The sequence below is a fragment of the Quercus suber genome, unplaced genomic scaffold (genome assembly GCF_002906115.3).
Source record: "Quercus suber isolate HL8 unplaced genomic scaffold, Cork oak 2.0 scaffold_634, whole genome shotgun sequence".
NCBI lineage: Eukaryota > Viridiplantae > Streptophyta > Magnoliopsida > Fagales > Fagaceae > Quercus > Quercus suber.
This window is the reverse complement of record NW_027070076.1, coordinates 97,538-113,969: the sequence shown is the minus strand read 5'-3', so window position 1 is coordinate 113,969 and position 16,432 is coordinate 97,538. Positions and strand designations below refer to the sequence as shown.

The window sequence follows — 16,432 nt, the reverse complement described above, 5'->3', positions numbered from 1 at the left end:
AAATTATCTTATTGTGAACCTAATATATATATATATATTTTTTATTTTTTGAGAGAGAGAGAAAATCCAAATGGGGGTATGAGTACCATTTTTTTTTTTATACTATATATATATATATATATATATTTTTTTTTTTATATATACAATATATTATTATTAAAGTTTTGTGAAATGGTTTTTTTTTTTTTCCTTTCAAATTATTTTATTCATGTTAAAAATTCAAGGATGGAATGAAGGAAGATAAAAGAGGTCAAGAATTTTATCCTTGGTTTCAAAAAAATAAAAAGAATTCTATCCTCTCCTTCCATACCAGTGCAAACATACCTTAAAACTTTCTTATACCATATTTGATGAGAGTTATCTTAGTCCATATGGAACAGTTTCATAAGAATATTCGTTCATAGTATATAAGACTTATAAATGTACAAAACCCACGTATTGAGCGAAGGTACCTTTAGTGAAGGAAGACGAGAGAAATTAAGAAATCTCTCTTCCTATCCATTTTGTTGTAAACATACCTTAAAATTTTCTTATACCATATTTGATGAGTTATCATAATTCATATGAAATGTATACGGTTATCGGCCTATTATTGGAGGGCCTATGGGTTGTAGGTTGAATTATAGTTCCCTAGTGGCCCCAATCCATGATGTTAGTGGATTGGGCTGTGGACTGTTTAGTTCTCGGGGTTTGACATTGCTAAGGGCCCACTCCAGGGTATCTCAGTAATGTCTTGGGGGATGTCGCCATCAAGTAACATTCGACGTCTATTGCAATTCCCAAAAACTGACACACCTATTTCCAAAGTGGGGCCCATTTTTGTTAGGAATAATCCTAAAGGGCCCCACCTACATGAAAAATCCTTAAAAGAAATCATTACTGACCCACTAAGGAAGGCCATAAATAGGAAGAGAATAAGAGAGAAAGGGGTTAGTCATTGGAAGGTGAGGAACCAGAGAGTTAGAGAGGAAGAGAGAAAAACCCAGAGAAAACCACCTCGAGAAGAAGGTAGGCAGTTGTATTACAGGTATGAACTTTCGTCCTTAGGATCTTCTCATTGTAGGATATCTATACACCCACTACAACAATTAAATTGTGAGCCTAGCAAAACAATTAGCCCATTAACCGAGGTTCGGGTGTGCACAAAATGGTTTCATAAGACCTATCTTTTCATAGTATGTGGGACCCGTATTGAGAGAAAGTACCTTTATAGAGTTGCTCAAAAATAATATTATGAGAAAAGTGAAGGAAATAGGAGATATTGAAACAAAACTTTTAAATATATATATATATATATATTTATCCTGAAGAAAAAGTACAAAGAATTTTCTCATTTTTTTGTTGCCACAAATTAGTAACTTGGGCTTTCCTACAAGATAAGAAAGTGATAAATGTTGTTCACTCTACCTTAGTCAAGGTGGAATCACCTGCCTTATCCTAAGAGATTGCATTAGGGTTAGACTTATATGCAAAAAAAGCAAGCCCTTCTTTACGATTAACTTTAATGTTAGGATTGGTTCAAATCCAACTCTACTAATTTCTCTGATTGAATGGCCACAATTGTATCGAATTTAAAAACCTTTTTCCCTTTGATTTGTTGCAAAATTTAGAGGGAAGGAAGAAACAAAACTTATCATGAAAGGAAAATCCTTTAGAGAGGAAAACATCTTTACCTCCAATTCCCTTACAAATTTCTTTCACCTTGGGAACTAACCTTACAAGAGTAAAAGGAATGTATGCAAACCTATTGGTTGGTCCCCTCCTTCTATTTTCACATACAAATTTAATACAAATGGGTTAGCAATTGGCTACCTAGGATAGGCAAGTGTCAAGGAATTAATTAGAGGACAAAGTTTAGTTATAAAATTGGTTGTAGCCTAAATCTACAACTTTACTCAATAAAATAAACATTACTACATATTTTAAAAATGCAACCATTAAATTGCATGTCCTTTACACTCTCAATACATATGTCAAATTTTGTGTCAATCGAATATTATTTACTATATGATCTATAAGCTTGTATTTTATACATAATTTTAAACTACAAAAATTTGCAATCCAAACAATTTATTGATGGCATAGCTATTGATCTCTAATTTTCTAGAAATTTTGTAATCATGGAGGATATAAGAAGAAGAAGATGTAATCCAATTGTGGATTTGTCAAAATTCATCTCCAATAAAAAGATATTGAATAAGATTGTAGCTTAAGTTTACAACTAGTTTTATAGTTAAACTTTGTTCTTAATTAGAAACTTTGAAAGTAAATGGATAAAGGGTTTCAATTCATGTGAAACATAAAAGTCAATAGTAATACAAATGGGTTCACATTGGTATTTCCAACCTCATTGTGGAGGTCGGTGCTCAAGTTGTACAAATATTGATTATGAATAACTTAAAAGCATGTCCATAATTCTCATACCCTAAGGGCCTAAGCATTATGACTTTTTATTGTCCATAATGAGTGAATTCCGTGCATTTATCGTTATTCACATACTTTAGGAAGTAATCATTATTCTGATTGCTAATTGAAATATCTTAGATACTAGGCTTTTGTTATGCTCTATTTCCCCTAATTTTATTGTAGCCAATTGTTAGTTAATGCTAGAGGTTTTGTTTACTCTAGAACATTTTGTTAGGTTATAATTCTATTTTATTAATGAACTAGTTTCTTCAATAACAATAATAATTCTTATATATGAAGTCAATTATAAAATCACCCCTAACCCCAAAAAAAAAAAAAAAAAAAAGTGAGTCTTTGACAATGACATAGCAGAAATGTTTGGCTAGGGTAAGGGTTAAGACTTAAGGGAGCACTGTAATGTCGTATTATACCGTAATATTACATTATTGTAATATTACATAAAANATCATTCCTCCTCAGCATGGGCCATGGGCCAAATGCAAGATGGGCCAAGGCTACCAGGCCCACGGGCCCCACAATAATATAATTTAATAATTAATAAATTTAAAGGGTTTGTTACATATGTGTATTGTTATCATGTTATAATGACATTTTGTTATAAAGTTAGTGATTTAAAAAAGAAAGAAAGTAAAGAGTGAGTGTCTGTGAATTTTTTTTAATATAAATTTATATATTATTTGTGTGAGTGTGTGTCTGATATTGATTGTGTGTGTTATTTATTTATTGTTGTAATGTTATTTGTGTGCATGAGTGCAAGTATAATATAAATATAATATAATTTAATAATTAATAAATTTAAAGTGTTTGTTACATGTGTGTATTGTTATCATGTTATAATGAGATTTTGTTATAAAGTTAATGATTTAAAAAAGAAAGAAAGTAAAGTTAGTGATTGTTCAAGTATTTGATTGATGAAGTAGACACATAATGTATTATTTATATATGTACGTATGGATGGGTGTAGCTCTTTGGGTTAATAATTAATTCAACGCTTATGGGTTGAGTTTTGTCATTTAGTTTAAAATATTTTTATAAAAACAATGACAAATAAATAATGAGAATTGCATAAAAATAAAAATCTTATACAAACTTAACAAAATAAAATTGTTACATCTAGCTATATTAACAATAGATGATGACAACTCATAATTAATTATCATGTAAGGATTTCAAAATATGAAAACTTGTAAAAGAAAATTGTAAAATTTCATATATTTGCATGTGACTTTTTTTGTTGTTGTTGATAACCTGGTATATTTAAGTACTATTTTTATTAAAAAAAATTAACTTAAGTTTCTTAATGAACCTCCTAAAAAGAAATTTTGGAGCCGCCATTGAGAGAGAGAGAGAGAGAGAGATCTGTGATCTATGTTGTTGTTTGGTTTTGAAATGGGTTGATCAGTGTTGTTTTAGTTTTGGACTAGATTGATTTGTGTTATTGTTTAGTTTGATTTGGATTTATCTGTGATTAGGGTATGTAAAATTTAAGTTAGGATGTGTAAGAATATTTTTAAAGGTAAAGTAAGCTAATAAATTTATATATATATATATATATATATATATTTTTTTTTTTTTTTTTCAATTCAGGGGTTTATTTGAACCCCCTAAAGAACACTTAACGCCGCCCCTGTCCTAGATTTTTTTTTCCTTCATATTTTTGGCAACTTGATTGGTAATTTTCAATTTCATTTTTGGCTGACTTTGGAATCTGGAGTAAAGAAACACTCTAAAAATCATAGGCAAGAAATTTCGCACGTGAGTTCAGTTTTTGTGGTTGTATAACCAGTGGCAACTCTAGCAATTTTTTTTCCAGGGAGGTCATTAAAATAGATCTAGACTATATCAAGTTACCAAAAAAAAAAAAAAACACCCAAATGAATGTAGTTTTACAATTTTTTTCTACGATTTTTCATATGTTGAAATCATTACATAATATTTAATTTATCAATTGTCATTATCTTTTGTCAATATAGGTAGGTGTGAGTGTGACCATTTTATTTTGTTCAATTTCTATAACATTTTTATTTTTATTTTTATATAGTTGTTATTATCTATTTGTCATTTTTAAATTTGTCATATACTAAATAATAAATATGCACACCAACAATAAATATAAATTTATGGGGCTCGGGGGGGTCTTGAGCTTCAACACTAAATAATAAATGGACAAAACTTAGATATATTACCTTAGATGCTGTTCTTTATATTCATCTCTTCAAATTCAGTCATATGACTATTTAACTAAAAAATATACTTCCAACTTATGAGAAAAATCCACATGGCAGAGTCTTAAGAAGAGAACTTAAAAAACAGTATCTAAGTATTGTACATAAGTTTTGCTCATAATAAATATACACACCATTCATAAAATTTATGGGTTTAGGGAGTAAATTACATCTTACCATATATTGTTTGAAAAGTAATAAATTAAATCATAATATTTGAAAAGATAACAAATTAAATATTGTAGCCGATTTCAATTGTTGGTACAATATAAATTAAGTCGGGTGGATTCTACCATTCTGGAGTTAAAGTACGTCGTGGTCAATTGGTGAAATTAGAAATCAATATAAAGTCTGTTTAATAAATGGGTTACGAATTACTTTATCCATGGGACCGTATTCTCTTGTGGTAAAATTGAATACACAATTGTTTCTTTTGGTTTGAAGTCCTTGTTCATGATTTTATGTGGCTACTCCAACAATTTCCACTTAAAGAGATTAAGCACGTCCCTGGGACTAAAACAGACTCAAAACTTTGTCCTTTACTCGGTCATTCCTCTTGAACTTTTGTTTTTGTCGTTGCCTTTGACATTTGCCTTTGATCTGATATTATTAATTATATCTTCTGTGTTTGCCCAGATAATTTACCAAAAATCAAAGTCGACAAACAAAAGAATAAAGACCTTCAAAGCCTAATAATTTGGCCAAAGAAAAATGGATTCAAATGGAAAAAGAAGAAGAAGAAAAAGAAAGCGAGCCAATAAAAAATAAGAATGATCAAGAGAAGTCAACAAATTTATCTGCACTAAGGTTAAAATTGGAGCAAAAATAACTCAAATAAGGCTGCCCCAAAAAAATTCATCTGCATCACTATCTTACCATCTTTATAGTTACCACAATTAGATCAGTGGGACTTTAATCACTTAATCCCCAGTGCATCTAATCTGATCATCAAAAGTTTTTTTTTTTTTTAAATCTCCTAATTAAGAAGCATGGATATAGGTACAATATGGTGGTACAACATTTAAAAAAAAAAAATTAGAACACAAATACTATGAGACATATCTATTAAATAATTATTAAATATATTTTTATTTTTATTTTCTATATTTTATTAAGCATTTATTTTTCACATAATGTTAAATATATATTAATTTAAGAACAAAAATATATAATAAAGTAAATTCATGACTATTAAATGATATTTAGAAATTAGAATACAAATCAAGAATAAGAATATATATATATATATATAAGAGAGAGAGAGAGAGAGAGAGAGAGAGAGAGAGAGAGAGAGAGAGAGAGAGAGAGAGCCAAAACTCAGAGAAAATTTAATTAAATTTTAATTGGATTCTCAATTTTGTGCAATGTGTCCCATTTAATTTTTTATTTTTTGCCAAGTGAATTATTGAGCATAAAAATCAAAAAGTCTAAATCTAATTAGATTTCATTTGAAGTCCAATTTTTTCCATGTGTCAATTTATTTTTTTTTAATTTTTGTAGCAAGTTAATTATTAGGTGAAAAAACCAAAAAGTCTAAATTCAATTAAATTTTAAATCAATAATGAGAAGCCATTGCATATTTTAGAAATGTATGATTTAAAAAAAGTTTAAGCTAAGACTACGAATAATTTGAATCTCTTCTAAAAATATATATAATTGTGATTTTTTTTAATTGTATCCATGCATATACATGAGACTACACACTAGTATTTATTAATTTTCAAATACATTGTTACTATTACGGCATGAATACTCTCTTTATTTTGTGAAAGTGTATTTGATTCCTCTTGTATCCGTGTCCCACACATTTTTTTTTTTAAAATGACACAGCTAAGATACACACAAAGAAGTATTCTAGGTTTTTCCTGTGTTCGGTAGAATGAATTCTCTCCAAACTAATTTGGAGAGAAACCTTACAAACTTCTCTTATATTTTTATATTGAGTGTGAATTTTGAAAATCTAACTGTTAAATTTCATGTTCTTATTATATTTTTCATGCTTGCAAAATTTCAAGCTGATTAAAGATTAATTATTATATCATCAAATAAATGTTAAAATTTCAAGTTTTTGTGATTTTAATTGTGTATAAAAAATAAGTTTATTGATTAAATAGTAGATAACTTCTGATTTGAACAAAATTTAATATACATGTTAAGAACATAAAGAAACATAAAATTTAATTATAAAATTTTTAAAATTCACACTAAAAAAAAGAAAAAAGAGATATATAAGAAATTTGAAAAAAAAAAAAATCCCCTACTAATTTGTAGAGAAATCTTGTTACTGTTACCGTAATAGGCAAAATATCAATGAGACGGATACGCGCACGGTGTGGTGGTTCAGTAATTCAGTTACATTAAGGCTGCATTTGTTTTTGGTGAAAAGCATTTCCAGAAATGCTTTTCTGTAATTACGGGTATTTGGTTGCACTCGAAAAATCAATTTTCCGGAAATTGATTTCCGTTGACCAGTGGTTAAAGGTGAAAACCAATTCAGTTTCTATTTTCACTTCAAATCCTATTTTCCGGAAAACTGAGAAACAGAAAGCATGAAGAGAGAGAGGGAGAAAGAAAGAGAGAGCCCAGCGCCATCGCCAATCCAAGCCCAGCGCCTATCACCGGCGGCCACGAACCGCTGATCCAAGTCGAGAGACCATCGCCGGCGACCACGAACCCAATCCCCATCGCCTCATCGCAACGAGCCGATTCAGTTGCACCTTCGATCGCACTGCGCCGCGCCGTCGATCGTCGATCTCCTTCGAACCCAGAACCCAGCGCTTTTCGCACCAACGAGTAGCACCGCGCCGTGCCGTCGATCGTCGTCGACCAGACCTACCGCTTCCTCTTCCTCGATCTCTCCGTTTTTTTTTTTTTTTTTTAGTTTGATTGTTGTTGTTGTTTTTTTTTTTTTTTTATGAAATGATTGTTGTTGTTGTTGTTGTTGTGTTGTTGTTGCCGGAAATTGTTGTTGAATTGACTGTGATGTTGAAATTTTTTGTAATAAAATTTGTTTGGATGTTGAGAAAATGTGAAAAAATTGTAGGAAAATAGCATTTTCCTAATAGAACCAAACACATGAAAATATTTTTCACAACAATTTTCATAATACAACCAAACACTTGAAAATATTTTCCTTTTTCAAAAAATAACATTTTCAGAAAATAAGTATTTTTTGAAAAATATTTTATGGAACCAAATAGACCCTAACAAAGTGTTAGGCTTTAAGCGCTTACTTCCTATAATAGTACTACTACAAATTAATGTAGTAAATGACTAAAATACCTGCCAATGAAAGGAGTGTTTGGTCTTTAGAACATGGAACTTGGACTTCAACATACCCCATCTCTCGCTCTCTCTCTCTCTCTCTCTCTGAAATCTCTGTGCACTTTCTCCATCTCACACTTATAAATTTGAGGACCAAACTCACTTTTTTCTTTTACGAGGAGGAACGCCTCCAAACTTGTTCTGCATTCTTCCTCTTCACAAATCTCCTCCACCAACCAAAAGTGGAGAATCAAGTACACATCACAACGGTACTTATCAAAAAAGTACACACCACAACCCAATCCTGTGATTTCTCTCTTTTTCTCTCATAAAGGGGCCTTTTCAATCTGAAGCGCACACCTTGATCTTTCTCTGCAGAAACTTAAACCTTCCCATCTCCATTTCTTGTAAGTTCTTGTGCATCTCTGAGATTTTCTTTTACGTTTTTTTATATATATATTTTGGTTGGTTAACTTCAGGTCTAGGCCTCAGTGGATAGTACTTGTGGTGTATGTAATTATTGTTTCTTTTACCTTCTTGATTGTGTCTTCCTTTTCCGCTAAAGTGACTCAAATCAATCTCTAATTAGCAATGTTGTTGACCCCACTCCCCAAAACTACTTTTGATGATTTCTCTGCTTCATTATCCCGCTTTTCTAGCGTACTCTGTTTTTCTCTGTTTTTCCTTTTTTCTTCATTATAATAAACGTCTTTCTCTTGCATTCACTATTACTGTTTCACCAACACACAAATGGGTTAAACCGAAAAACAACTTTAAGATCTTGTGGCACAGTTCGGTTTTCTGGTGTACTTTTCTGTTTCTTCATTATGGTTTTCAACGTCTCAGATTTATATGTATGTTTTCTTAGGTAGTTTCAAAGAACTAAAAAAAGGTGAACTTTTTGAAATGGGTTTAATTGAGATTGATCATTAAAAAAAAAAAAAGCTATGTCTTTTTTGTTGTTTAATCCTTGATCTTCCACTCTGTCTTCCTCTCTGTAAAGAGCAAAACTGGTGCTTGTAAAGGATGTATCTGGCCTCTTCTTTCTCTTTCTCTTTCTTCTATATTTTATTCACAACATTTCTTTTTCTTTATTTATTTATTTATTTTATTTTCCTTGCTTGCTTATATATATCTCTCAGAAGTTGTCTCCGTTTTCCCTGCAACTGGGTTTTTAATATTGCCGTTGATTTCTCCATTTGAAACTAATAAAACCGTCCTAATAAATTTTTTTTGGGAACCCTCTTGGTGTTTGATAACTTTGATTAATAACCCATTTCTGTTTTTATTGAAGACTTTCAGTTTTCAATCGAACTTTGTAAAAAAAAAACAAATCTTATAGATTCGGATTGTCTTTCACTTATACATTGAAATACCTTCTTCAAGTCTCAACCTTTGGCAACTGTGATTTGATTCAGTTTCAGTAATCGGACGGTGGTGGTGGTGCAATGAGAACCGAGCGTGGGAAGATCTCCAAGGTACGAAAATTTGATCCTTTACCGATAAATTATTCTCTACCGAAATTTCGGCGTATTACTGAAACCCGAATTGTTTTATTTTATCGCAGTCTTCTTGGCCGAAAATTATCGCGAGAAAATGGCTAAATCTACCGAGCAGAGGAGACGAGTTTTACTCCGATTCTTTTTCGTTAAAAGGTAAAAAAAATTTCTTTTCGTTACTTTGTTCTGTATCGGGTGCGTTTCGGGTTTCGGTATCGGATTTAAAAACGTACTTGGAAATTTTCAGCAGATAAAACCGAGAGGAGGAAAAGTTGCTCGGACAAAGACTGCTACGTCGTCGTTCCGGAAAAGTTTTCAGGTAATTTTACTGTGTAGTAGCACTGTAGTTTTGGTTCGTACAGCTTTATATACTCGGGTGCGGGTGAGCCGTCTGATTGACGGCTCTGATTGGACACCCGGACTTTGGGATCATTGGGGTTTGCAAAGCACAAAACTTGGAAAATGGGCTTTCTTGCCCTTTTATTCTAGTTGGGTCCCCCTAATTTCATTTTGTAAGTTTATGAGGATAAGTAGGGCCCATCTGCCACGTGGACGGTGGAAGATACAGATTCTTGAAACCGACTTTGTAATTTTTGTTTGGATTTTGATTTTTGTTTTATGAGTTTCTAACTTGGTCTTAATTTTTGGCCACAAGGTTGGTTGATGGAGGCAAATGATGGGCCAGGATTTGAACCAGTAGCACCAGCTTTGACAGATGCACAAAACCTCAGGTAAACTAGAGAAAATAATGTTTGTTAGGCCTCAAATCATTGACCTTTTACTAATTTACTAGTGGAAATTGGAAATGCAATCAAACCCATCATACTTTGATTGGAAATGCACAAATTTGACAGCTTTTGCGTGCTTTATAAGTGGAATTATTATTAAGACTGCTTCTTAAGACTTTATAAGTGGAATTATTATTAAGACTGCTTCTTAAGACTTTATATATATATATATATAGAGAGAGAGAGAGAGAGAGAGAGAGAGAGAGAGAATGAATTAGGGTACATTCCATTTACGAGTGTCCTGAGATTTGATTTAATGCAAACTAGGTCTAAGAATTTTCAAAACTACTAAATCTAATTTAGTTGAGAAAAATGACTAACTAATCTAATAATTTTTAGAGACTAAATTGCTTTAAGGACCAAATTGATAAGTTTTGAAAAATCTTGAGTTAATATTAATTCAGACTTCAAATTTACTATGAATCATAATTGGATGTATTTCTATTTTCATATTCTTTGAAAAACGTCAATATATATATATATGTGTGTGTGTGTGTGTATATAGTGTAATGTAATGTCTTGATTATGATTTGGGAATTGGAAGTGACTGGCATAGTTTGGATTGGTTAGGATGTTCGTGGGGACATGGAATGTTGGAGGAAAATCGCCCCACGAGGGCTTGAACTTGAAAGATTGGCTGAGGTCCCCTGCACCTGCTGACATCTACGTTCTTGGGTAATAATGCTATAAATATTTCTCTGTATTTTTATTATCTAACCCTCAATTCCAAATTTGCTTTGTCCTCTTATGCTTCGTTTCTCTTTTGCCAATTATAAGGTCAATTTTAGAGTTGTGAGCTACACAAAAAAGTGGGGTTGGTCACTCATTTCTTTTTTTTCTCTTTCCCCAAGGTTTCTAGTGTAAACGGGATTTGATTCCCATATTTGATATTTTTCTAATGCTGATGACAAAAACAGTTCACCAAAGAGCAGTGGAGGTTGATGTTACAAGAAACAATTCGTGTCCATGGGGGGAAGTCTAAGCATTAATCATAGTTTTAAGTTCTGACAGCCCCTGCTTTACTAGGGTAGCTGTTACTCCAACTTCTTACTATTTATTTATGAGAGACCCAAGCCCAGAAGTAACGTAAAACAGTTTGTTACCAAAAATACATAAATTTTCTCACCGACTATCTCTACTCTTTAAGTTTTTGCTGCTGGCAGTACGCTGTTTTCTAACAGTGGAAACTCTCACTCGACCAAGTAGCCCATTGATTATGGAGTTAAATCAAAGTACACAAAAAGATCGGAAGTGACCCCCCTCCCCCCCCTTTTTTTTTTTTTTTTTTTTAAGCAAGGTTAAAGATACAAACTTTACAAAATATTAATGTGCTGGTAAATAAAAAAATAATGTTATTGATGAGTTCAGATGAAAACTAATAAGAAACTAGTCACATCAATCATTTGTAAAAATAATCTTATTAAAAAAGCTGAAAAATAAACCTTAGAGCTTTACCTAGCAGCCGATTGAGAATTAAATTTTTTTTTTTTTGGGTAGTTTATAAGCACAGTATGAAACAAAAAGTTAAAAATTAATTTATTTTCAAAAAACTGAAAATTAGATTATTTGAAATAAAGCTTAGACAAAAATTAACAATGGTCTACAAACCGCAGATAACTTAAGCAAAAAACTAGCTTTTAATCGGTTGTCAATGCACACTTAATATTGAATACAAAGGGATATTTTGGTAATTTGGAAAAATGGTTTTAAACTTATCTCATTTTTTTTTTCTTTGCACTCTGTATTATAGGTTCCAAGAAATTGTCCCTCTAAATGCCGGGAACGTACTGGGCGCAGAGGATTACGGCCCAGCTACCAAGTGGCTTTCCCTCATTCGTCAAGCTCTGAACACAAAAGACCCTGAATTTCCACAATATAACAACAATGCCACTGGTGCAGAACTTTCACCACAGGATGACGAGCATGGGAGCTTGAAGCCAAGACTGAGCTTCTCAGACTTACTTTCATTAGAAGATGAACTTGGCATAGAGGATTTCCAAAAAATGGTGGACTCAAATATGAATTTGGAAGAAAGCTCGCCTGGCTCACCATTCAAGTCCGAACAAGATGGTTCAACTCAGCAACGTTTCTGCCTAGCAGCGAGCAAGCAAATGGTGGGAATTTTCTTATGCGTGTGGGTTCGAGCCGATCTTTACAAGCACGTTAGTAATTTGAAGGTCTCCTGCGTTGGCAGAGGCATTATGGGATATCTTGGGAATAAGGTTAGCTATTCTTCACACAATACATAGAGTTTTAGACATGTAAAATGGTTGCATTTTGTTATTTGAAACATTATTACCGAATAGGAAATGAGGAAAGTAGCAAGTTGCTAACAATCTATGGTGATTTTTATTGAATCTGAAAAAAGCTATCTACTTGACAATTTTGTACTAGTTGGTGTGGTTTTGATATTTATTCTTCTTTTCAATAGGGTTCAATATCAATAAGCATGACATTGTACCAGACAACATTCTGCTTTGTATGTACCCACTTAACCTCCGGGGAGAAAGATGGTGATGAGGCCAGAAGAAATTCAGATGTGGTGGAAATTTTAAAGAAAACAAGGTTTTCACATTCATCTAGAGGTCCTGAACAGCCAATACCTCCTGATACCATATTGGAGCATGAGTAAGTCCTTCACTATTTATTTATTTTTACTGTTCTTATATTTAATATATTTGATTTTGTTTTTATGTGCTCTCAAGAAAGATTTGACTTTTTAAGCACTTGAATGCCTTATAATACATGGTGGAAACCGGATGCTATTTTTCACAGACTTCAACCGCTAAATCATTACCTTTGGACCTTGGTCTATTCTGTTTGCCAACAGTTTTGGTTATCGGATTTGAACTTAAGCAAATGACTGAACGTATATAAATTCTCATTCTCAGCCACAATTGTCTTGGAACCGATATCGACATGAAGTTTCCACCAAACATTCTTTCTATAATATTATAAATTATTAAGAGTGATGCTAGGAATAATACAAATTTTACTACATGTGTCTTATAAATTGATGTTTCATTGGTCATAAAATGGTATTTTAAATAGGACTTTTATAGGTTTATAATATACTAACAATGTAAACTTACATTGTAGACACATAAAAAGTGTACAATGTTGTTTTTACACTTTTTGTATCTATAATATGAGTTACATTGCTAATAAAATGTAAACTAAATTATTTTTTTTCTTTCAAATATTCATTTATTACCAACTGATTACGTTAATTGTAATATCAGTTTGTAAACATTTTATAGTAAAATTTGTGATAACTCTAGTGTTGAAATTATAATTAATCCTTCAAAAATTTGACCCCTCTTTTTATATATAAATTCAGCAAGATTATTTGGCTTGGGGATTTGAATTATCGGCTTGCGGTTGGTTGTGGTAACATGCATGATCTACTAAGGAAGCATGATTGGGAGGCACTTTTAGAGAAGGATCAGGTGAGTGATTATCTGATTGATCACTAATTTTTTGGTTCTTAATTTGTGTTTGACTTTGGATTCTGTTTTTGTGAGACAAAGGAAATTGAGATTTATACTAGAAGATTAATAAATGTCAGTTTGAAATACCCTGTTTTTTATCCAACTAATGCATTGATTCAATTGTGTCGGCAGCTAAGAATAGAGCAGAGAGCTGGTAGAGTATTCAAAGGTTGGGAAGAAGGGAGAATATATTTTCCACCTACTTACAAGTACCTCACCAATTCTAACAGTTACGTTGTCCAAACCTCTAAATCTAAAGAGAAACGACGAACTCCTGCCTGGTAAGATTCCAAATCTTTTTTACCCTATCTTTCCCATTTATGAAAAAGTTTCTAGATTTTTGTATCGTACTTACACCATCGTAGGTCCTCCCTCCCTCATTGGTTAGGCCATGTGATGTGACTGACCTTACTAATATGTTAAGGATCTATAATCGATTTCAAAATTTTGGGACTAAAACTTGTCTGTCATTATTGTTGTGTAAGTGTCCCTTCAAATAAATTTTTAATTATATGATTACCCCTCAATCGAACGAGATCCTATGCCAATCAAAGATGCCTAAATTAAGCTGACATAATTAATTGATATTTTCCTTTCTCTGATGGATCTTATGCCGGGGTCACTGTGTCAATTTAGATGAGCTTAAGTTGACTTAAGCTGCGGTCAGTGTTGTGCTTGAATAGGGTTTCAACTATTTCTCCTATAATGTGTTTCACATTTTCTTTTAAATCAAAACTGAGTTTGTCAACGGAGAGCATTATTTGCATAATTGGTCTTACTATGCAAGTGGATGTGTGCGAGAGCGAGAGAGTTGAATAACATAAAGCACATATTTTTCTTGAGAGAAGGCAAGCAAGAGTCATATTTTTCTTTTTAAAATGTACTTCCGTGTGAGAAGAATAATCTGACTGTAATTATTTTACGTTGTTGATTCAAAATATTACAAATTCTCAAACAAGTTGTGACTTATTTAGCTAATTTTGTCATTTCCATAACATGTTCATTCTTAGTATTATATTTTATCTTAACGCTATCTGTGTGCATGTTATGTTTGCTTACAATAGTTTCATTCCACCTAAGCAGATAATGATACGAACGAGTTATGTCCCATTCGATGACATTTTTTGTACAATCATATCCATTAAAGAAAAACACAACTTGCATAATAAAAAGCTAATTGATTTTGCTTTGTTTGGATACAATGGCAGGTGTGACCGCATTTTGTGGAAAGGTGAAGGGCTAAAACAAATATGGTACCTTCGAGGAGAGTCCAAATTTTCAGACCACAGACCTGTCTATTCACTATTCTCAGTCCAAATAGACAAAGCAAACAAATACAAGCCAACCAGTACCACATCCACCAAGTTCTGCACAAATAGACTGTCAACAAACACTGCCTTGTCAACCACGTGTGCAGCCAAAGTTCAAGCTGAAGAACTTTTGTTAGTTAGCAGAGCACGAAGCTGCATACACACTGCGTCCAGGTTTTGAGTCACTCTCTCTCACTGCCCAAATTTGAGAAAGAAATACCACTAAAAATAGAGTACACCCTAGAGAGCTGTAACTACCCTGACAGACTAACAGACAAAGCTCGAACACCGAAAAGCATATCCCACTGGCAAATTTTTTTAACTGGGTGGGCCGGCGTGCAAGGTGGGCGATCATGGAGTGGCCTAGATAGAGCCTCTGTTTCTTTCTGTATCTTTTATGTGATTTTCAAAGCAGAGAGAGAGAGAGAGAGAGAGAGAGAGTCAGAGAGAGAGCCTTATAATTAAAAATCACGTGGGTGCGTCGTGCCATGCTTGTGTCAGTGTGGTAAAATTTTGAAATGTGGAAAATTGTAAATACTTAGGAGTGATGATGAGGAACATGATGACTATAGGTTGGTGGTGAATTTAAGGAGTGAGTTTGAAGCAAAAGACAAAGTGGGAAAATGGATATAGGAGAAGTTGTTGCTGGATGGAACTGTGGGGTTTTGAAATCATGCGTGTCTATAATTTTTTTGAAGCTGTGCTTTTTGATTGAAGGCCTATTTTGTATTTGGCTCAGAGCTTAGGGAATTGGTTCAGCTTTTGCAGAGAAACGGTTTACTATATTCATTTATTATTTTGTCGGAGAGAAGAGACAAAGAGAGATTGGTTTACAACTAGAACTGTACAGTACAGTAAAAGGTGGATGGTGTTTTGGTCTTTGCATTTTCTTTATAAAAAAACAAAATTTTGATTTTACAACTAATGAAATCTACCGCTAATATTACGAATCTACCAACATGTTTGTGGGATTTGTTATCTGTTCTGTGTATCTGATGGCTTATAAATTGAATTCTATTGCAAATGCAAGGACCACTTTATGCTTGGATTCGAATTTGGTTTTTTGCAGGAAATATGCAAAATTGGCATTGTTCATAATCTTATCTTCATTTGCCCGTCACTCTGAGAGGATGGATTTCTGAGGCCATTTCAATTGGACGCATGATCCGTTGTTTGTGCTGCTTAAAAAAACGTTCTCACCAGGCTAGTTAAACTAATATTTTGGGAGAAAATAACTAAACCTACATAAATCTACCATGCATCAGCCTTGTGAAACTAGCACACAAAAGTAAAAAAATTAACAGCGTCTCGATATCATTAAGAAACCAATCATCAACAAACTAATTAAAATAAACTTTTTTTCCATTCTTTGACTCTCTCTCAAGTCAACTACTCTCTCTCTCTCTCTCTCTCTCTCTCTCTCTCAAT

The 16,432-nt window shown here is 32.6% G+C and overlaps 1 protein-coding gene across 2 annotated transcripts; it reads left to right on the top strand.

Moving 5' to 3' along the window:
• The first annotated feature begins 8,015 nt into the window (after positions 1-8,015).
• Positions 8,016-15,956, top strand: LOC112033011 (type I inositol polyphosphate 5-phosphatase 8). Of its 2 annotated transcripts, none has more exons than XM_024065781.2 (11): positions 8,016-8,323; positions 9,335-9,394; positions 9,484-9,571; positions 9,666-9,734; positions 10,071-10,146; positions 10,774-10,878; positions 11,954-12,425; positions 12,635-12,831; positions 13,544-13,652; positions 13,827-13,975; positions 14,903-15,956. In XM_024065781.2, exons 2-11 carry the CDS (start codon positions 9,365-9,367, stop codon positions 15,183-15,185), a joined length of 1,578 nt encoding a protein of 525 aa, XP_023921549.2. In that variant the 5' UTR covers positions 8,016-8,323; positions 9,335-9,364; the 3' UTR covers positions 15,186-15,956. The 2 variants fall into 2 exon arrangements, with proteins under 2 accessions (XP_023921549.2, XP_023921548.2); XM_024065780.2 differs by having other exon boundaries at positions 9,663-9,734.
• The last annotated feature ends 476 nt before the right edge of the window (positions 15,957-16,432 follow it).

Excerpts from the sequence above, each read along its gene's own strand:
- LOC112033011 (XM_024065780.2), top strand. The coding sequence starts at position 9,365 with ATGAGAACCGAGCGTGGGAAGATCTCCAAG. Across the intron at positions 9,572-9,662 it reads CGATTCTTTTTCGTTAAAAG|CAGATAAAACCGAGAGGAGG; the intron begins GTAAAAAAAATT and ends GGAAATTTTCAG. Across the intron at positions 12,426-12,634 it reads TGGGATATCTTGGGAATAAG|GGTTCAATATCAATAAGCAT; the intron begins GTTAGCTATTCT and ends TCTTTTCAATAG.